The sequence below is a fragment of the Gymnodraco acuticeps genome, unplaced genomic scaffold (assembly GCF_902827175.1).
Source record: "Gymnodraco acuticeps unplaced genomic scaffold, fGymAcu1.1, whole genome shotgun sequence".
Lineage (NCBI taxonomy): Eukaryota > Metazoa > Chordata > Actinopteri > Perciformes > Bathydraconidae > Gymnodraco > Gymnodraco acuticeps.
In genome coordinates, this window is record NW_022990224.1 from 2,902,177 (window position 1) to 2,925,507 (window position 23,331).

Genomic DNA, 23,331 nt, shown 5'->3' on the forward strand with positions numbered 1-23,331 from the left:
ATAAATGGCTTAACACATGAATTCATGGATGTGTACACACAAACACGGAAAGGGAGATGCAGACACACAAACACACCAGCTGCCATGTGCAATAGAGAACCAAGAAGACCAACTCTATTTTACACATCCGCGGGGGGTCAATAACTCATTAGAGCCGAGGTGAGGCAGAGGAGGCTGAGTGAGGTGACGTGGTGTGGGAGGGCTGCTCACCTGAGGATATCTGCATGTCATTGTGTCCAGAGGTCATGAGGACGATTCAGACTTCATTAACAGCATGTCATAAAACATGCCAGGGTGGTACCCACGTCTGAAATAGGGTACCTTGTGTAATTTGCCTGTTTTATTCCTCTCTAACCTTTTTCTGCCTTTCTGGGATTTTTTATTGCTCATCCTATTGGCTTTTTATTTATGACTCTTTTATCGCTTGTCATGAGCTTTGCATCTCGTTGAAATGCTCCATAAAAATGAAGTTTATTATGGGGTTAAACTTCTATCCCAGTAAAGTACAGTACAGAGCCTGTATGATTGTCTTTAAAGGCGTTGTAGGCATTGAAGCATGTATTTGTACTGTAGATGATTCGTTCTGCTCACTTGGTATATCTGGCTTAAACTTACAAGCTTGCTTCAATTATTTCAAATGTTTCGAGATTCTTCATTGATGACCCGAATCAAATGGGGGCTGCCCTTTAACTTCTTACTTAACAAGCCATGGCACGTATCTAGTGAAAGGGACTCATCTGTTTAATCATCTCAATCACTGAACTGGACCTGACTACATAGAGAATACAGAAAACATGCAGCACTGATGGCTGCACCAGTGTACAGTGGACGGACTGTTACTGTCAATGACTGTCAAATTAGAAAAGGATGACTTTCGGTGTGTGCAAGCGTGTTTGTGTTTGTGTGTGTGTGTGTCTGAGCCTCCATGAAAGTCTGCTGAGGGTTTATCAGACAGTTTTTGTGTGTTTGTTTTGGGTGCGTGCATTCGAGTTACAACACTAAGCACACGGACCTGTTTACAAAATGTATCCTGTTACACAACTTAATCCCAGAGCCCTCAGCATTACTTCCGTGGTAAAAGTTTAAAATGTGAGTAGGCCTTATCTGGCTGGACAGAAAAATAGCCTGATGATATATAACTATTATTTCTGGAAGCCTTTATACAGTAAACCATGTCTATATTTTTGTTGACATTAATGCATTTATCATACATCCACATGAGCGGTTTCTATCTTTTAACTGATGTCAACGCAAAACACCACAAAAATGCCGGATGAGTTGTTCAACCTTGTTGAGGACACATGCTAATTACTTGATCCAAAGAGTAAATCCATAAACACACAGACGGTGTAATTAAATCATCTGCACAGCTCTGTGTCAACACCAATCATCTGAAATGACCTTGGAACTTCTTGGAATGGACCGTGTTCATGAAGCATGTCAGCACCTTGAGGGCGTCATTCTGACCATCCCACTACACCTCAGAGCACCACCATATAATATGACTTGTCATACATAATGTATCTGTCAATATACTGTGAAAAGATATAGGCTGAAACTGTGGATTCACATTTATAGGAAAATCATTTAGAAGATTTACAAACCAAAGGCAAATGAAAATATGAGGAATGAGAAATTAAAAAACTGCCATGCTTTTTTATACACTCATAATTCTGAGGCAAATATCATCGTGTTCTGTTCGAAAATCTGAACGTTTTTGAGAATTTGCTTAAATTACAGGATATGTAAATGCTAAATAACCATTTACTAAATAACCACTTTGAATACCTCCTAAATGAAATCACTGTGGCTATCTGTGCCTTGACAAGCTTGCAGCTATGTCTGGCATCACGCTCTGCTGGGACACCTGTGTTTGGTGCCATTTGGCAACCGCTGGAATATTTAAATGCCCTGATGAATACATAGCCCCTGGGCCTGACTGCTCAAACCGAACACTGAGTGTGATCCGCATACACTAATGGAACTTCTGACAGTCCTGTGCATTCATCCTACAAAAACTCACCGTGGAGCCAGAGGGGACCAGAGGCTGGGCGTGAATGGAGTTAACTGGCTGAAGATCTGAGAACAAAAGGCCACAGGTCTGACAAGTGCAACTTCTTATGTGTCCATCAGCGACCACTTATACTGTCAAATCGTCCTTGAGCAAAACACACCACCACTTCTTTTTATTTTGTTGCAAATTGCCTTTTATAAGAGCAACAGCTGGTGTTTTTTAAAACATGTTTAAGATAATTAATCTTAACCCCCATTTGGTTTGGGGCTGGAGGTCTGGGTCAATTATCGAAGAGACCATAGTCTATTTTGTTTAAGCTCAGCAGCTGTGTGTAGTTAACCATGACTCTGAACCCCTCTGTGCTGAGCGGATCTGGAGAAGTGGTACAGCTGAGTGAATCCACTGTAAAACATTTCTGGAAACTGTAACCTGCAGCATACCGGGAAACGAGAAAGATGTTGAAAGCTTTAGAGCTCTCCGTGGAGCTGAAAAACTAAAATGGTTGAAACTGGACTGAAATCTTCTAAAGGTTCAGTGGCAGTGGGCTCATGGAGAACTGAAGTCACAGAATACGCAACAAATGCTCCATGCAGTTTTATAAAATCCCCACGGAGATGGCAGGTCTGTGTTGTGGCACACAAGAGGCATTTCATTGATTATGGTTATTTCTGAAAATGTCAGAGCAATGTAGCCCAACGATGTTGACCTTTTAAGCTGTGTAACTCCATGCAGTAGCATCACAGAACAATGCAATTCAAGAAACAATATTGATCACGATGTGCTGCAGATCTGAAGCCTGTAATATATTTCTGTTATGAAAAACAACAACCAATAAGCCCCAATATTAAGATCAATAATTGTCACCAATAAACCACAAGCTTTGCACCCTGAGAGTCTTATATATCCATCGTAACTCTTCAAACCGAGTCGTTTTAGACTTTTTATTTTTAAAGAGAAAAACGAAGGACATCTTCAAAGGACTTGGTTAATGTGCCGAGAAACCCACACAAAATAACCCATCTTATTTAAAACAATCTATGGTTTGTTTCATGTACTGTATTTTAGATTTTAGAAGTCAAATCGTGAGGGTTCACGGTGTACAGCGGGAGAAAACAAATAAGCAATAACTTGAGCTTCTGGAGATGCCGCCTCCTTTACGCATTGATTAGTCTCCCCAGAGGAGCGGCCGAGGAATTTCTGGGTGCAGATAGGACCACTCCTCTCTCTGAATATGATTTTCTCTCCTCTCTCCACAGTCGGAGCTTGGTGGTGAGGAGGGGGGAGGGTGGTCTTGCAGTCGACGAGAGGAATAGGAGTTTATTGAGGAGTAGCTGCAACGGGAGAAAAACGCATGCAACTGAGCACCGTTGCCTTGCGGATGAAAAGAAGAGAGAGAGGGAGAGAGAAAAAGATCGCGCTTGGACGGCTGACCACTCTCTGCTGAGAAACTGCTGCTCCGTTTGTTTAACTTGTTGATGCGACGATATTCTTCTGTTTTTCCTCTATCGTCTGGCTGCAGTGTTCTCTTCCGAGGATCGCTATTTTGTATTAAACTCGCCGTGGATGCAGTTTAAAGAACAGCCTTCCCTAAGGTGGGTGGTTTTCTTTTACTTTCATTCCTGCTTATTGATGGGTGACGTTTTCCAAAGCCAATTCATATTCTGCCGCAAAGTATGAGCTTCCATAACATGAACAGTTACAGGCTTTGAGAGTGATACTCATCAGTGCTATGCGCATTGCCAGATTAAGTAAATGGGTTTGGGGGTTTTCTTATCACATTCTGTTAAGCCTAGGTGCTCCAAACGCCTAACCACCAGTTTCTATCTGCTGTTCTTCCTGCAGATGCAATTCGTCTCTGAACCATAGCACTGTGATAACCGGAGCAGGGTTATATTAAACACTGTAGGCCAGCATGGCAGCAGGTGTAGCGGCGTGGCTCCCGTTCGCCCGAGCGGCGGCCATAGGATGGATGCCCGTGGCGAGCACCCCTATGCCTATCCCCCCGCAAGAGAAGAAAAAGGGCAAGGACGGACTCATCATCCTCAACGTGAGTGGGACCAAGTTTCAGACGTGGAGAACCACTTTAGAAAGGTACCCGGACACTTTGCTGGGGAGCACTGAGAGAGACTTTTTTTTCCACGACGAAACAAACGAGTACTTTTTCGACCGTGACCCTGACATCTTTAGACACATCCTCAATTTTTACCGCACGGGGAAACTACACTATCCGCGCCAAGAATGCATAGCCGCGTACGACGAGGAGCTGGCTTTCTTTGGTATTATCGCCGAAATCATTGGGGACTGCTGTTATGAGGAGTACAAGGACCGGCGGCGCGAAAACGCAGAGAGGCTCCAAGACGACGAGGAAATGGACCAGAGCAATGACGTCACGCCGGTGAACCTCACGCATCGGGAGTTCCTGTGGCGGGCTTTTGAAAACCCTCACACCAGCACCATGGCGCTGGTCTTCTACTATGTCACAGGCTTCTTCATTGCCATATCAGTGATGGCCAATGTGGTTGAGACAGTTCCATGTGGGGCGATGCCCAACAGAGCAAAAGAGATGTCTTGTGGAGACCGTTACTCCCTGGCTTTCTTTTGTTTGGACACTGCCTGCGTCATGATATTCACAGTTGAGTATCTTCTTCGATTGATAGCAGCTCCCAGCAGGTACAAGTTCATGAAAAGTGTGATGAGCGTCATCGATGTGGTCGCCATCATGCCTTACTACATCGGCCTGGTCATGACGGATAATGACCAGGTGAGCGGTGCTTTCGTCACGCTGAGAGTCTTCCGGGTCTTTCGGATTTTCAAGTTCTCCCGGCACTCTGCGGGGCTTCGCATCCTGGGCTACACCTTGAAGAGCTGCGCCTCCGAGCTGGGCTTCCTACTATTCTCCCTCACCATGGCCATCATTATCTTTGCAACGGTCATGTTTTATGCAGAAAAAGGCTCCACAGCCAGCAAGTTCACCAGTATCCCTGCAGCGTTTTGGTACACCATTGTCACCATGACAACACTGGGGTAGGTGGCTGCATACAAGTCCATAAAACCCTTTAAGCTGTTTCAACTGTCCATAAATCACCGGCTCACAGCTTACTGCCTCCATGAAACATTCATTGTAATAGCCAAACACGCTACGAAACAAGTCCCCGATTATTTAATTACAGTAATCCTATGAATTCATCAACTATTTTTTTATTTTTCTAATTTTTGAGAAGCTGTTGAATTAGCGTACAGAGCCTAATTTTGGGACCATTGTTTAAACTAATTGTGTGCAGCCACAGGTGTGCATTTAGTGGGCATATTAACAGCCTCAAGTGCTGCTCAGCCAACAGTCGGCTTTATAGAGGCTTCCGTGCACCATTCACTGCCTATCAATGAGGCTGCACCTCACAGGCAGCCCTTATCCGAAGGTTAGGCCTCGTCCCTGCCTGTTTTTTAATGGCTTTTATTGGATGGGCTCTTTTGAAAAGGTTGCCGCAGCAAACACATACAGTGTGGCCAGTAAAAAAGACAGTGGAGGATTTGTTTTGTTGTATTTTTCAGTTTTCTTCTGTTTTTTTTATTCCGTGTGAGAGGAAAAACCTTTGGGCCAAAGAAAAAAAGACTCCTAACTGATCAAGATCCTGCATACTGCATTTTCTGGCCAAGGCAGTGATTAAATTAAAGGCAAAGTAGTTTAAAAAATGTATAGATGACACACACACACACACACACACACACACACACACACACACACACACACACACACACACACACACACACACACACACACACACACACACACACACACACACACACACACACACACACACACACACACACACACACACACACACACACACACACACACACACACACACACACACTGCTTCCCCTGCATCTCATTCGTTCATTCTCTCCCTCTTCTCTTTCTTCTTTTAAAGAGTTGCAGTAAACATTTGAATGCTAATGTCGTGCTCATGAACAACATCAGCTGTACAATGTGCTGAAATAATTAAAAGCGGTTAAAACGGTAACATCAAATGAATGTGTATTGATGAGGGCACTCAACCGCTCGGATGCTGGCATGGGTTATTATATTATTCGAGCTATTATTTATTTATTTACTCAACATTCTGGGGCGGTATGCTTTTCAAGGTGCTGAAAAGTTGTTGTCAAAGAGCGACTGGCTGCTATTGGTTTTTATCCGTTCAGATGAATAAAGTGAATGGCATTTGAGTGCCTGAAGTCACGATTATTAAGTCATACAGTGGGAAATAATAATCGTCCCGTTTCTAATTTGTGTGTAAAAATATCCTGGTTGCTTATTTACTCGCTGCTGCACGTATGAGGTTGTACAGCCACTCAGCCAATGTTAGTCCTCAGGCGCAGCTACTCACTGATGACACAGACATTAGATCCTGTTGAAATAATGTTGTCTTTTAATTTCAAAGTCATAACATCACAGATCAAACATTGCAAAACAAACTGCCACTGGCTGTGTGTTAAGTGTGTGTATAAGTGTGTGCATAAGTGTGTGCTTGAGGATGTGTCTGTTCATATTTAAAGTATACATAACATGTGCACTTTTTCTGAATTACTTTTGGTTTAACTGATGCAGGATTGTTCACGCTTATACAAACAGAACTAATTGCCTGCTTGACTTTTCATGTGTTTGATACGGATCCTTCTTGATCTTCTATCTGCATTGATGCAGACACTCGGCACCTGGTACACTTCAGCTCTGCAGGCAACAGATCTTATTATAATTTTGATTATTATTACTTATTATCACAACGTCATCCTCTCGCTATCTGCAGCGGATGACACTGAGTTAGTGGATTCTCTGTCACCTTAATGGCATACAAAGCTTCTCCCTGCACTCACTCAATACCAGTCGAACTACCACTCACCCTCGAAATGACCAATGAGTGCATAATTAGTGATACGCACGATCTGGTGATTGAAGCGCCTCAAACGTAATGCTGCATTGGCTATGCTTTCCATTCACATTCAAAGCACAGATGAGAGATGAGTTGTGTAAGAGGGTACATTATTTATCTTTGGGAAGCAACAAAGATATTGCTGCATTCAGCCCAGGATCCCCTTTGTGTTGCTTAAGATGGATTTGAAAAAGATGCTCTGCCGTGCGAGAGCAAAACTGAAATGTCCTTGGTAATGGGGACGTTTCTGTCACTCTATTGTAAACCATGACAGCCTCTCTGACAGATTTGCAACCTCAACTGAAGCCTTGCAGTGGTGCAGAATGCTGCATAGTGGACCACCGGTGGAGAGGCTGAATACCTATCACTGAAAGACAAAGTCGGCTCCTTCTCATGATCTATCATTGTCTTGAGGTGTGCTTTTTAAAAAACACATACAATCCTACAGTCGAGCTGATTTGTGGTTGTCATTGTCTGCTGAAGACACTGAAGTGAGGGAAATATCTATTGTTGTACTCTCCTCCAGTAACCTTCAAATGCTTATCTGGTCAGGGTAAATGAGGTACTCTGATAGTTTGTTTCAGATCTCAGAATGCAGAAAAAATTGATCCAGGTCTAGCAAATAGTTATTTCTGCAAGATATGGATGGGGTATAGTCGTGTAATTCGGTTGCAAATAAGCTCTAGAGGGGGTGCTGCTGGCTGTATCCATCTGGGGCTTTTGATTTCATTCTGATAGTCAATGATGCCTTATGCCTGCATGGTATCATGATGCCTTTCCACTACATATATTTTCAATTTCCCTGACTCCCACCCTGAGGAAGTAAAGACAGTGGCGTGCATTCTGTTTCCCGCTGATGGCCCATTGATTGTGCTTAAGCAGACGTGCAGACATTGGGAAAGCAGGGGCTCCTGTTCAGAGGCACTTGGCAGGCAGCCTGAATGAAAAGGAAGGGTGCCTTGAGACTAGCGGAGAATCAATAGCACTGTGCAGCTGCGTGTCACGCCTCTGCGTGTCTACAGCTCTGTGCCACCAAACACAGGACAAGACCCACTTATCCCTCCTTATTTATTGAGTCTAATCTCGGTGGCTGCTTTCGAATACCTGACAAAGAGGAATCTGCCTCTGTCAGAACGCTCCTGCCAAGGTCCTAGCTGTGAAAAATATGCGATTGTTATCTGTGTTGTGCAAAAATCTTGTAAACTGCTCTCAGGTCTGAGTGTATGATTTTGTAACTTGATGTACTATTGTCCAGTTAAGGCAGCAATATATTCCATTATAAAGAGAGCATTCAACTTTATCAGGCTGGAATCAGACTGCAGTTTTTTCTTGCTCTTGTTTTTTCTAGATGATCCACACCGTCAGGGTGAATTAGTTGTAGAGGGACTTTTTGGTGCTTCAGATCTTTTAAGTGATTTAAGGTGTAATGGAGTGCACTGCTGAGAGCAGCTGTGAAAACGGTGGAAGTCAAGCGCAACCCACAAGGGAAGGGGAGTGGGGAGGACAGGGTTTAGTGTGCCACACTCACGTTACTCTGGACACAAACTGACATTACCTCTGACAATCAGAATGAGCCTCCACAACAAACACACGCTTTTCTCCCAATCCTCATATCAATATTTTCATATGCTGCTTCTGAATAATGCTAAGAAAAACAATTTTAAATTACGCATTTGTTGTGGTGTTTACTATGTGCTTTGTTCGCTGCTGCAACAAACACATGTACATTGTTGACACTCAACAGATGCAAAATGTATCACCGTGTCGTTTGTCTGTGCTACAGCTCCACCCACCAAATACGACTGAAAAGGCTTGACAGCTGAGCCCTATAAACCTCTCAAGGTAGGATTTACAAGACAGAGGAGGCAAGGTTAACAGACTTGGGGGTCAGTGTTGGGCCCATAAACCACAGCAAGTGTAACCATTATCATGCTGCCAGTGTTGACACCTCAACCCCATTGCAATCAAAGCCTACAATGCAAATCATTAGCGTAATGCTTCGATGTGGTGCAGAACAAAGCTTTTTGAAGGCCTTTACCACATGTCAAATGTAATTGAAATGTACAGGGACAATCTGCAGGGCCTTTACTGCATCTGTATCGTTGAGATAACAAATGCATTTTTGATGATATACAGTAGTAGGCATGTGGTTTGATAAGTTACAATCCCCCTCGCAGCCAATGCAGAGGATTTTCACTCAGTTTTTTTTTTCAACTGAGCACGACAGTCAGCGAGAACATTTGGTGTACTGATGATGATGATGTACTGCAAAGGGTGTCATTTTTGTGTTCAGCGGAATACATTACACCACTTGGCATTGTGTATGTTGTGCACATTATGAAAATCAGCAATCCATTATGTGATGAATTAAGTGGCTGATGTGGGATATGTAGGCTGCCATTAGCCTGTAGGCCTATAGTGCCTCTCCAGGTGCTTTATTGGGAAAGAGAGGTGATGCTAATATGAGCCTGGTATAATGGTGCTGAAGTGACAGGTGACTTAATGAGGAAAACCTGGCACTGAAATATGTTATGTGCTGGCTCCTTTCTGCCCATGCAAATGACTTTGAAATGGAGGAGTGAGAGCGAGGGGCGGGAACAGGCAGTCTTCTTCAGAGCAGATTAGGATCATTGTGAAAGACAGAATCTGTGAAAAACAAAACAAAGATGCTCTTTTTTCTGCTAAATTGAAAATACGCAAGCCACTGCATTCCTTTTATTCTCTTTGTTTTCATCACACTGAGGCAGCTTCTCACTGGCAGCTAGAGATTTAAAAGGGTGTTATGGAGGTGTGGGTTGAATGATTTATTAACATTTGATAGGGATTCATAAATTACATATTTATTACATCATATTTATGTACTCTAATAGGTAGAAACTTCAAGACTCTGCAGCTTACATTATATTTTAATGATAGTATATACTGTATAATAATACTTTGGCAAAAAGAAAATGCATTTGTGGTCGGTCAACCCTGAACTGAAAACTGATTATGTCCAGCTGGTAGGTTGATGTGAGGATACTGTCTATGTGAACTGACTCTAAAAGCAGGCATGCGTCACTGCAGATGGTCAGATTGATAAATAATCTATATGGCAAGGACAAAATGGCTGTCCCTCCATTTGATTCGATTTCTTTGACAACCCATCTTCCAGGCAGCACCAATAACACTCGTTGCGTGCGGGGTTTTTCATTAATTCACTTTGAATGTGCTGCATTAAGCGGGGAAATAGACTAGCATGTTCTGCACTCGGGGCCTGGGTAACGTAGTGTGAGGACATAAAATATGGCATCAGTGTTTTTCCCACCGCTCAGCATTTTCATCGTCAAAGATTAATGGATTTTCCTAGAACAAGATGAAAGTTACTCTGAATGAATGCAGCATCAGTGCATTAGGAAATAAGGAGATACACTGTATGTGAGAAAACACATCACCTCGATTTCATTGTTGTTAGAAAGTGTTTGTTCTGCCTGGCTCCACTTCCCTCCAATCTAACAGTCCAGGGACCCTGACCCCGGTTGAGAGAATGACTGAAATGGGAAAATATTGCCTATTACAGTATGTGTCCTATCGTGGAATTTGATATGTTGGAAAAGATAACGGATGTACGCCATGAGATCTGTGGATCAAATGGTGTTCAAATGATAAACCCAAGCCCATCTCCTACTCTGGTGCGACGTGGCTTATTTACATACCTAGCATTTACATACATGGAAATGGCTGGTCTGGTCATGGATATTGGTATGCAGACACGCATAATGCCTCCTCATCACTTTGTTGAGATGTACAACAGTATACTATGTGGATAACCCTGTGCTTAGCATTAGATCCACGCAATTATCATGTCAGGGTCGCAATGAATGTATACAAATGTTGCTACTATTAATATAGTACATTGCTTTATCTCTATTGAAAAAGGTGCATACCATTGTAATCGTTCACGGGGGCCATTGGGGTCAAGAGAGAAAGGGGTGACAGATACAACCGATTTTCCATTTTCAATCCCATGCCTAAATAACACCACGGCCAACATCATTGATATCCATCTGAGAGCATTCATTATTAAAGTCAGTAAATGTAATAATAACATGTAGGGAGTCCCTTGTGTCATGATTTATGAGGTGAATATTATTATCTCATGATCATGCTGCATTTCCATACATTTGTAATGTTAAATAACAACATTTTATATATATCTTTATTATGTTTTCACTCTATGAGTGGAGCAACTGCAAAGAGCACATGCATTTATAAGAGTGTTCATTCGTTGATTTGGTTTTGTATCAATCTTATTGATGCAAGAATCAATACGCAAACAAGACTAAGTGCTGGTCGCCTCAATCCTTTAGGTATAGATTTATCCATCCCTACAGAACATTGAATCTTCACAAAACACTAGTAGATGTATATAAACCAGTTATTCACAAATGCAAAAAAAACAACAGAGGAGAGTTTAACAGAAATAGCAGAAGAAACTGAGAAACACGAATGAGCTAGCAATGTTTATTTAGTGATGTGATTGTTCCAATCCCATTGGAGAAACTATGCTGAGTGTTCACCTTTAATAGATAGCTATTTTAAAGTATCTTGGTAGTCCTAGTGTCTTTGCTTTTGTTTTTTTCCTTTGCAGTGCATGTTATTGCAGCCTTTTATATATTTAATTATTTTGTATGCCACCAACGTCTTGTCAATATGGTGAAGAATTATTTGTTTCCCTTCGCTTGTGCTTTGCTTCCTGGAGTCCTGTTGTCACTGCATCTGGTTTTTGTACACATAAAAACCACAATATGACATTAGTTCATTTAAGTTAATTAGTACGTTTTAGAGGTGCTTGTTACCTTTGAACAGAGCCAGGCTGGTTTCTTTGTTTTCAGTCTTTATGCTAAACTATTTCTTTAAACATAACAAACATATTTTTACAACCTTAAGAACATGGCTTTAACCCAAACAGCAACGTTTCCCTTCTCCTTACCAAGTCTTTGTTGTGCGGACTTGTGCCTAAAACAAAACAAACCTTAATGAGAGCGTCAAATTATAAAACTGATTTACTTGTCATTAGTTATTTAACAGCTTTTGAAGGCACAGACACAACAAATAATTGGAAAATGCTTTAATATGTTGTTCTGAAGCGCAGGGACATGCATCGTATCTTGCCTTTTAATCTGGGGGACTTGTTTTGTTTTGTAGGAATTATGTTAATTTTCTTTATTAATAAGAGTTGGATGAACTCTTATTAATAAAGCAAATTAACACAATTCCTAAAATGTTAACCAAGTAACTTAAACTGAAGCTCCCTGAGTTATCTTCCTTTTAATCTGAAACGATTGTAATAATATTTTAAAGGTTATTTTAATATATTCTATTTTATCACTCGTGTCCTTTCATTATGGTCGAGCCTCTCTTCCAACAAAACATTTTCACTGCAGGAACACTTTTCTAAATGTAAGTCCAGCTACTAAAAGTTCCCTTGGAGAGACATAATGTAGCTACTACGACTCAGTAGTTTAAATGTTCATGCTTGGGGTTGCACTGTAAGGTCAGCAAACCAATTATCGACTCAACATGGCGTTTAAACAACAGAAGAATGAATTGGGCTGAATCATTCCCACAAGTCACATTAGCATTGTGTGGGGGAAAAAAAAATCACTGTAATAAATTGTAGAGTTAAACAAATGCAACTCACCGGACCTTCATTTGTTACTTCAGCGTAACACTTTAGCTAATCTGCATACAAGGAACAGAGAGCTGAAACGTTTTTAATGTTCACTATGCCTGTCTGAACCGCTCCCTCACAGTATAATGTAATGAGTGCTGGTCGGGGGAGAAACAGTTGTTCCTTTATTTTTAGATGCCACTGTCTCTATGGTAAACATTGCACTAGAATTCATTATGCTGCATTTACCACAACTAATCCAGCCCTTGCCCCCTTTCTGACCTCGAAATCCATCTATGACAGATGTAGGGACAAAAAAGTTATAAGGAAGGTGATGATAGTCCCACCCGTCAATGTGAAAAGTGTGGGCGGGTTGAATTGCACTTTGCACCGATTTCTTTCTCTCTGGCACATGGGACAGCATAGCAAACACAATATCTTGAAACGGTGCCATCTCCTCTAATGCCAGACTGTGAGTATCCCTCCCCCTGACATTTGTCTCTTTATCAAAAACGCCCCTCAGCCAAACAAGCCAACATCTGCGATCAGCAGAGATTCAGAGATTATAGCTAACAGCAATCATCAGTCTGCTGTGTGTACGAAAAGAATTCAAAGTGATGTAACTTGTGCTCATCTGAAGAGTGATAGGATATCACTAAATAAGGCTTCAAAAAGGAAGTTATGCTTTTTAAAGCCTCTCAGCAAAACATGAGCTGGATGAAATGAAAGTAATGTATAAACTTGACAGTTTCCCCAGTTTTTAAGTATCTGCACTTAAATGCAGTGTAGAATCTATTTATTTCACACTTTTATTGAAAAGAAGTGTGTGCAATTGTGTCTACCCTCCCTCCCAAATGTAAAGCGTCTTTGGGTTCAAGAAAAGCGCTATAGAAATAAAATTACTGTCTTGTATCCTATGAGAGTGTGACATCAATGCAGACTTTCATGTACCGAAGACAAACAGAAGGCATGGCTTGTCATCAGTTTCTGAGAGAGCGGGGACACTTTGATGCAAACACATTAATTGAAATTTGGTTTACAGCCCATTCATAATACCTGAACGCGAGCGGCTTCACAGCAAAGTCATGAATATTGATTCAGCTTGTTTGCCAGCTTAAAGCGCTGTTGATGAACCGTCTCATTTTTGTCGGAGCTGAGGCATCTTGTGCCAGTTTACAGCTCCAGGATACCACGATAAAAGCTCCTCCTGATCAATAGTGATCCCACTTGAATACAATCCTCAGTTTGCTGTAAAGGCAGAAAACAGATCTCTGCAAAGCGCACAAGTGTGGCTTTGAATCGAGCGGCCCATACTTGCCACTGTTAACCCAGTTTTTTATTGTCGAGTCTTTGCCACAGGCTCCATAGATTATTAGTTTCCGTATGCAGAATGAATGATAAGAGGCGATGTCCCATTTCAGTTTAGGTATTGAGAGCTTCCTCCCGTCTGCCTCGCAGGGAGGTCCTGCTGAGATGAGGGATGTCAGCCTGTCACCCTGACGCATGGCAGCTGTTTCCTGCCTGCCCCAGCTTCTATAAATAGCTAAATATATCACCTAATGTAGGCCATTTGGTCAAACAGAAACTAAACAGGGCAGGTGCTCCAGGGCTATATTTTCCTCTTTCACCGCAAACACATTTCTCATGAGCAGGTGTACCAGTGTCTGGACATTTTCCCTTTTTTTAAACTGTCCCCATGCACACTCAGATGGATGTTATATTAAGCACCAGTCATATATGCTATGATGTGAAAACAACTGATCACTTAAATGCACCTAATGCAAGAGCAATTGAATTTGTAAAGGAGAAATATTTCTGTATAAATTGATACAGTTTCCATCATAGGCTACGCAATAAAATCAATCACACACAACAATAAGATGCAATTGAATTACTATGGTCTTAAAGAACTAGCACCGTGTTAAATCAGCACTTTACTGCCACAGCCTCAATAGGGAAGAAGCATTAAATCTTCACAAAGGGGAAATAGTGATGATGCTTTTATTGTGCCCGCCACCTGTAAATTCAGAGCAGTCACATGGCAGGTTGAAGGCATCACATATCAGTGTCTGTCTTTTGTGTGTATTTCAATGTAATTTACTATCCCACAGTGATAAACCATCACATTGTTCCACTTAAACAGACAGCAGGTTTTTTGTTTGCAGCAACAGCAGTGTGGTTCCATGAATGGAAATCGATGTCAGCTGGTTGAGCCAGCCCTATGTTTGAGACGATACGATGGATTTCCATGACATTTTGTACAGATATTTATTGTGCCCAGAGGATAAGGAACACTGGTTTTGATATTAGTGATCCACGGCTTTCCCTCTAGCGCCACCATTACGATGACATTGATTGAGACGTCTCAGCAAGAGTTTAGATGATTTTGCTTAAAAGTTAATAGACATTTTTGAGTTACCCTCGGGATTAGTAGTAATATTTGTGTTGGTTTGTTGATCTTATCAAATCTGAAAAAACTGAAATGTTGACTTTAATTAAATGTAATGTGTCAACAGATTTCACTTACATGTAGTAGGTTGGTTGAAAGCAATACTATTATAAGTTTAAATAAAAACATTAGGTTAAACGTAATATTATTGCTTTCAACTAACTTAATGCAGTTATGTGAAGTCTGTTGACATAATACATTTAATGAAAGTTAACATTTCAGTTTTTTCACAGCAGTGTCATCATCAGACCTTCAATACTAATGACGTCTGCCTTCGCTGTAGTTTGTTTTTAGCTCCAAATAGCAGCCGTTTCATGATACCACACCACACTAAGGCGACGAATATACGGTAGTCTACATTGTGCTTAAGTGAGCAGGCTATAGTCATTGTGGCCCTTTGGGAATTGTGACATACCGTTTATCTCGAAGCACAGCCTATGGCTAAGCACAGACTCGCAGAGCTGCTACTTTACATTTTTGTCAGTAGTAACAGTCTGTCAAGGTAACTTGGTGACAAGGCTAACACATATAAGACCTGCTACTTCTTGCTCTTTCCTACTGGATTACTTTTAACATGTCATAGTGCTATCACAGCTAATTCTTACATCGCGGCTCAAAGTTATCCTGTCAGTGAATTAGTGCTCAGTGCTCATTTGGTGTTTGACCATTTTGTCACAGAGCAGGAGCTTTTGGTGGTGAAATATTTGGCACTCTAAGTATTTCTTTTTTGTGCTTCCACAGCACTACATTAGTTAAGGATATTTGACTGTTTACTCCACTATTTGACAGCAGTAGTTAGAGATGAAGTGTCATACATAACCCCTTGGTTAAATAATATCTGATACATCAGTAAGATGTGGGCTCACAAATAAAAGTTAAAATGCTCCTTAGACATGAAAGTGTCAATCATGATAATAAGAATCTGAAAGGGGGCCATTCAAGATTATTAATACTTATATTGATATCGTAAAATAAATGTTGCTCAATAATTCTTTTATAATTACTAATCAGTTAGGACCAGAGTAATTATTTCACTAAATATAACATTTCCAACACATGAAAGAAGTGTATACACACTCCAGGGATTAAATGAAGCTTCCAACTCACAAGGTCACTCCAGGTAAACATATTAAAGCATTAAAATGGCAAATTCTCATCGTACTCTTTCAATGCCTTTTAGTAATGGTTGGATTTCATTGACTTAAAAATTGCACAATTTAATAGCTTTATTTAGACGCCAGTAACTGTATATTGATATGTTTGCTTAGATATTATTGAAGTGGGTTTTTCTCCCACCAAAGGATTTTGTGCCTGTGTATCTCTCTGCAGGCATCCTACACAGGAGTACCTCAACTGCTTAAGGATTGCATTTCTATGTGGGGATTTTCATTTCTTTTTCAAGGTATTAGAGGAAAACCGTAAACAGTTGATTATTATTTGTATTTTTCCCCTTAGCCAATTGTCCGTAATCCCTGTGGAGGAGCTTAAGAGTCAGATTGCTGGCATGCAATACCTTATTTTTACATAACGACCACAGACAAATGGAGCTTGTGTCATTTTTGACTAACCACACAGCCAGCGAGTTGAGCAGAGAGGAAAACACCTCAGACAGGAAGCATAAATAAAAGTAAAGCCAGAAATTGTAAAGCAATTTCAGGTCCAGCTTAGTGTATTTTACTTGCATATGGTGCTACACTCTCACCTGCATGGAAAAACATACTGTGTACACTCCTGATGTAAATGCTTAGCGTAGGTGATCCTCGGGTCCTTGCTGTCCTCTGGAGGTCAAAGGTGAATCATGCATGAGCGTCCTGGGAGACTGATCCAGCATCAGCCTCTCCAATGTGACATTCAATTACCTCCGAAAGGTGAAATGGTCTCATTGTGATTCTGAATCAATTCTCCATGCAGATTGCTCAGGTTTACTCCTCCAGGCTCTTCTAGATGCTTCTGTGTACATATGTTGGAGACACAAAAACAAGCTGCGTCGTCGCTGTTCCAACTCCCATCTTCTTTTCTGTGAAATGGCATCCATCAAAGTTAATGGGCTGTAATCATCACCACAAATACACTGTCACACGTCCCACTGCTCGCTCCCGAGTATTCAATTCCCAGTCAATGGGATGTAAAGAGTGACAAGCGTGAGGAACACAATTTCCCATATCATTAACGACTACAAGTAGGATTTGGTAGAGAATCCTAAAAGATGAAAAATCTTCTGAGAGTGCGAAGAAGAAACCCTTATCAGATGGGCATGTGACTACTGACGCTATATTTCGGGAACGTATCAACATTTTGATCTTGTTAAATAATTCTTATTAAAGTATGTCACTCAGTCCCGACCTATCTGCTTTGGTAGATTATTTTCTGAAGCAGCCAATCCTCCCGGCTTTATATCAGGATTTCAGCATATAGTGTATTATCTACTTATCTCCAGGGTGTATGCTGCTGGACGTCTGATTATACATTACACAGGCAAGGCGCACACACACACACACACACACACACACACACACACACACACACACACACACACACACACACACACACACACACACACACACACACACACACACACACACACACACACACACACACACACACACACACACACACACACACACACACACACACACACACACACACACACACACACTGTATACATCACTTCAGGGGACATTACATTGACTTACATGCATGTCCTGGAGACTTATCCTAACCTTAACCATAACCAACACATGCCTAACCCTAACCCTTACCAAGTCTCCACCCTCAAATGAATGATTCCCCTTATGGGGACCTCCATTTTGTCCCCATAAGGCAGGGATCACCAACTACATTTGTCCAAGGGCCAAAATGTATCCAATAGACACTATCGCGGGCCAGCGATTTTTATATAGTCCAGAATTTTGAAGTTGTAGGTATTGAGTGTTCTGTAATCAGTTACTAAATACTGAATACATGGCTCTGAAAGTAATCAGAATACAGTTACGTGTCTTAAACGTTGGAATCGGGTCTACTTTAACGTATTCAGAATACTTTTGGAATACTTTCTTTTTCCATAACAGATGGGTATGTTTTGGTGAACAGGAGACACGTATTTTACTGTTTTCATGGCTTATCAAGAACTCAAACACAACATCTTGGTGTCATTCTGGACAGCTCTCTCATCTGCACCCCACATAAAAAACATTACCCGGACTGCATTCTTTGTACTGTCTTAAAACCTTTCCTTGGAATATGTTCTGAATTGTAAGGTGTCCTTGGGTGCTTTGAAAGGCGCCCCTAAATAGAATGAATTATCATTATTATTTATTATCTGAAACAATGTTATAACTTTTAAAACTTTTTCCAGTCACTTGCCCCATGCATTCAGCAGCAGCAGGCCATTCACTTTGATTTCATCCCGTTATAAATGTCATCATTTCGACAATAAAGAAACGCTACATAAACGTTATTTTGCACATTTTATCGAACCATCTCCGTTTCTAACTTTCAATATATTTTAAAAGAGATCTCTCTCTCATCTGCGTGCGGGGGCGGGGCCTCACAGACACTGCATCTCTCTCTCGCTCACAGACATGCTGCAGCGCCGTGCAGTGTGAACACAGCTCTGCCGGTAATGAATATTACATTTTGTGAGGAAACTTTTCCACCAATAATTCCAATAAGTATTCCAAAATGTATTCACTTCAGGTTTACGAAAGTAACTGTAATCAGATTACTCGTTTTTCAAATGTAACGCCAGCTGAATACAGTTAGCCTACTTGATTTTTGTATTCTGATTACGTAACGCCGTTACATGTATTCCGTTACAACCCAACCCTGCTTCTAGGCTACTGTCCCGCAGCTCCTGCCTCTCTGTTGGACTCTGTCGCAGCAGGGCTGCTGCGGTGGTGCGGAGCGCATTAACCAGACTCTTCACAACGAAGGATCAATTCTTCTTCAAGGCAGGGAAGGTTTTGCAGTACGCAGTCTACTGTCCCGCAGCTGCTGCCTCTCTGTTGGACTCCGGTACTGCCAGTGGTGTAGTGGGGATTTTTTTACTGGGGGGACGCTATTTTAATTAGGTAATCCCAAACAATGCCACACAAGTGCGCACGCGCGAAGTGCACTCACAACACGGGAAGACAGGCCCAAAGAAACTACCGGTGTCAGTACCAGATATGTTCGGGCTACCAGATATGTTCGGGTGTATTTCCGTCGCATCCGTCATCCGTCATATCCGTCATATACTCACCTCCCTCTGCTCCCAGCGCTCTGCTGCCACACACCGGCCGTCTGCGGAACTGCAGCCGGAGGAACTCGGGACAGCTTGTTATGTGTGGGGTGCTATGGTGTGGTCCCATGTACTTGTGCAGATAAATAATGTTTCTAATTATTTACAATTAAAATAAATATATATTCTGCGTTACTTTAGCCAACACTTTTATCAGGCCACTAGATTAGATAATTACGAAATGTGTAGATAGAATACATATATTTCAGGTTGTTATTTTGTCATTATGTTTAATGTTTTATTTACCTTTTAGTATTTTTATATAGTATCTGAACTTTGGAGAGGAGTTGGGAGACACACGACACATCAAATCACATCTACAGATCAAGGCGAAGCGACTGGAAGTACTCCCATACTCCTAGCGTGAAAATGTTTGTGAAAACGTGTGCAAAGTCTCCGAAAATCCTAAAAATAAGCCCATATTTGAATTCATCATAAAAAAACACACCATTCAGTAAAAACAAGGCCCCACTGATCATCTACTCTCTGAGACGATTCCAGGGATGTCTGGCTTGAGTTTCGACCACCAGGGAAAGTGGACAAAAGTGCCCGAGATCAGCCTCTTAATTTACCCAGGGCTTAGTGCTTGGCTTTGGGCATGGCAATTCAGGAAACTCCCCTGAGTATTTTATTATATATCTGAACTTTGGAGAGGAGTTGGGGGACACACGACACATCAAATCACATCTACAGATCAAGACGAAGCTAGTGGAAGTACTCCTAGCGTGTGAAAATGTTTGTGAAAAACGTGTGCAAAGTCTCCGAAAACGGAGCAGTGGCTGTGAAGCTAGCTTTGCGGCTAGCGGTTAGTTGTTATTGTTTGAAGTTGTTGCTATGGAAACAACATGACGGAGAAAAAATAATATCTTCTACATATAATAACGGACAAAGTAAAGAATGAAGTGTAGGCTATGCCTGTTTGAAGTTGATGCTAAGGAAACAACATGACGGAGAAAAAGTATAATCTTCTACATATAATAACGGACAAAGTAAAGAATGAAGTGTCGGCTATGTTTAAATGTTCGGAATTTGACCGTGATGGCCCTCTTGAGTTGCCGTAAAATATGACGAATATGACGGAAATACACCCGAACATATCTGGTAGCCCGAACATATCTGGTACTGACACCGGCATGCTTAGTCCTATAGTTGCTGTACTGCAAAAAGTAGACAGCGCTGTGCTCAACACACACACAGACTCAAAACCATGGACACACTGGCATATAAATTACATAAACAATGTATAGGCCTAAATTGCATAAACTACAGTATTGCAACTAAGCAGACGATGATCTGGACTTGAAATTATTCTGATTAGGCCTAGCCTACATTGCAAATAAGCAGACAGCGCTGCATTTCTCACACACACACACACACACACACACACACACACACACACACACACACACACACACACACACACACACACACACACACACACACACACACACACACACACACACACACACACACACACACACACACACACACACACACACACACACACACACCTTGCGTTTTGAAGACTGATAAATCCGAAATGGATGAACAAACTTTGCAGCCCAGTTTCCAGCTTTGCAGTCTCCACGGGTATTCCTCTTGTTTCCTCCGCCACATCTCCTCCGTCCATACCTCTGGGAAAGGTGAGCTTGAGCTAGCCAGGGGAACGTTGCTAGCGTAGCTAACGTTGACGTTAGTGCTAGCATTATCCACGTCTTTAGGCGGCTCTTCTGGTGATGTAGTACTAGCAACTTCACTTGTAGCTTCGGTGCTGCTAGCCTCTTTCTTCTTGTGAATTATATTCTTTTTAGAAAAGAAGTCAAGTAAAAAATGTTTGCCTGCCATTATAGAGCTTTTTCGTTAGCATTCTTGAGGGAAAGAGCTACCGCAAAATCGGCGGGTGTTCCGGATTGACTGGTTCCCCGATCAACTGGTTGACAGATGTGGAGGCGTGGCCTCGACTGAAATACACATTTCGATCGCTTCTTCTGTCGTTTACATACATATTTTGGTATATTTGGCTGGATAGGAACACTTTGATGCACATTCAGTACCAGTGTGTGAGGTTGTGCTTACGATGGCAATATCCGGACGCGAACAGCGAGGACTACAAAAAGAAAAACGAGTTGATCGGGGATGTCTGTTCAAAACATTGCGAGCTCCAATAAATCATTTAAACCAGCTATTGTTGCCAGACTTATTTCTGAATATCGTTCTTAATGTGATACCAAGTCCATCTGAGACCTGTGTACACCTTCAGACAGCCTCCAAGTGAAGCACATGTTCTTTACTCACAGTTTGAAAGCAGCGTGGAGAAGTCTTCAGCTGTGTTAAGCTGTGATCGCTCGAATAAATCCTTAAAAGCAGCTATTGTTGCCCGATTTATCACTGAATATCGTTCCTAATGTGATACCAAGTCCATCTGAGACCTGTGTACACCTTCAGACAGCCTCCAAGTGAAGCACATGTTCTTTACTCACAGTTTGAAAGCAGCGTGGAGAAGTCTTCAGCTGTGTTAAACTGTTCCTCTCAGGTAAACTGTGATTCGCCCATGGGAAAATGGGATCCGCCCAGATTAAACTGTGTTACGACTTCTGTGGCTATCTACCAGCGATCATGTTTAATATGAAAGACACACACATCTACATGCCTTATAAAAACGGCATTCTGCAGCACTCATCCAGATAACATGTGACTGTTAACTCGTTTTGCAAAGATAGCAGCAGAAATGTCATTGCTGCATGTGCAGGGATATTAGACTTTAAAATGCTGATGGGTCATTAATGTTGGTCTCGGCAAACAATATTAGGAATCCTCTATTCAAACCACATAATATTCAGTGTCCATCGACATGAAAATAACAAAAAAGTTCATGCTGGACTCAAACCCGAGTTCCAACAGCAAAAGTCACTCCAGCCCTGCGCGTTATGAGTGCGCCACAGATCAACACGAGGTATCGAACCACCACACTATAATATTTTAGATTAACCTTAACACACTTATATGTAAAACTAACACTTATCACAACATAATGTGGGCTCGCAGGCTGATAAACTAGGATATCTGATCTCGGTGGGTCTTAATGAGGCTTGATACAGACCTCAGTCAGTAGGCTATACTATATTATAATATGTATATTATATGGCTTAAAGTGTACATTCGCTCACATTATAAATGATGGTCGGGTTGCATTTTTCTGGAACTTTTTAACAAGGTTAATCTAAAATATTATAGTGTGGTTGTTCGATACCTCGTGTTGATCTGTGGCGCACTCATAACGCGCAGGGCTGGAGTGACTTTTGCTGTTGGGACTCGGGTTTGAGTCCAGCATGAACTTTTTTGTTATTTTTATGTCGATGGACACTGAATATTATGTAGTTTGAATAAAGGATTCCTAATATTGTTTGCCGAGACCAACATTAATGACCCATCAGCATTTTAAAGTCTAATATCCCTGCACATGCAGCAATGACATTTCTGCTGCTATCTTTGCAAAACGAGTTAACAGCATGTTATCTGGATGAGTGCTGCAGAATGCCGTTTTTATAAGGCATGTAGATGTGTGTGTCTTTCATATTAAACATGATCGCTGGTCACAGCGACATAAGTCGTAACAGTTTAACCTGGGCGGATCCCATTTTCCCATGGGTGGATCCCAGTTGACCCTGAGCGAATCACAGTTTACCTGAGAGGATCACAGTTTATCACAGCTGAAAACTTCTCCACGCTGCTTTCAAACTCTGAGTAAACAACGTACGCTTCACTGGGAGGCTGTCTGAAGGTGTACACATGTTTCAGATGGACTTGGTATCACATTAGGAACGATATTCAGTGATAAGTCGGGCAACAATAGCTGGTTTTAATGATGTATTCGAGCGGATCACAACTTAACACAGCTGAAGACTTCTCCACGCTGCTTTCAAACTGTGAGTAAACAACGTGTGCTTCACTTGGAGGCTGTCTGAAGGTGTACACAGGTCTCAGATGGACTTGGTATCACATTAAGAA

General features: G+C 41.6%; 1 protein-coding gene across 1 annotated transcript; it reads left to right on the forward strand.

Annotated features, from left to right (window-relative positions):
* The first annotated feature begins 3,164 nt into the window (after positions 1 to 3,164).
* On the forward strand, positions 3,165 to 5,697 carry LOC117547862 (potassium voltage-gated channel subfamily D member 2-like). Its single transcript, XM_034218750.1, has 2 exons — positions 3,165 to 3,606; positions 3,857 to 5,697. Exon 2 carries the CDS (start codon positions 3,927 to 3,929, stop codon positions 5,040 to 5,042), a length of 1,116 nt encoding a protein of 371 aa, XP_034074641.1. The 5' UTR covers positions 3,165 to 3,606; positions 3,857 to 3,926; the 3' UTR covers positions 5,043 to 5,697.
* Positions 5,698 to 23,331: the final 17,634 nt, after the last annotated feature.

Bases quoted from the DNA above. Each gene is read 5' to 3' on its own strand.
- LOC117547862 (XM_034218750.1), top strand. From the start codon at position 3,927: ATGGCAGCAGGTGTAGCGGCGTGGCTCCCGTTCGCCCGAGCGGCGGCC.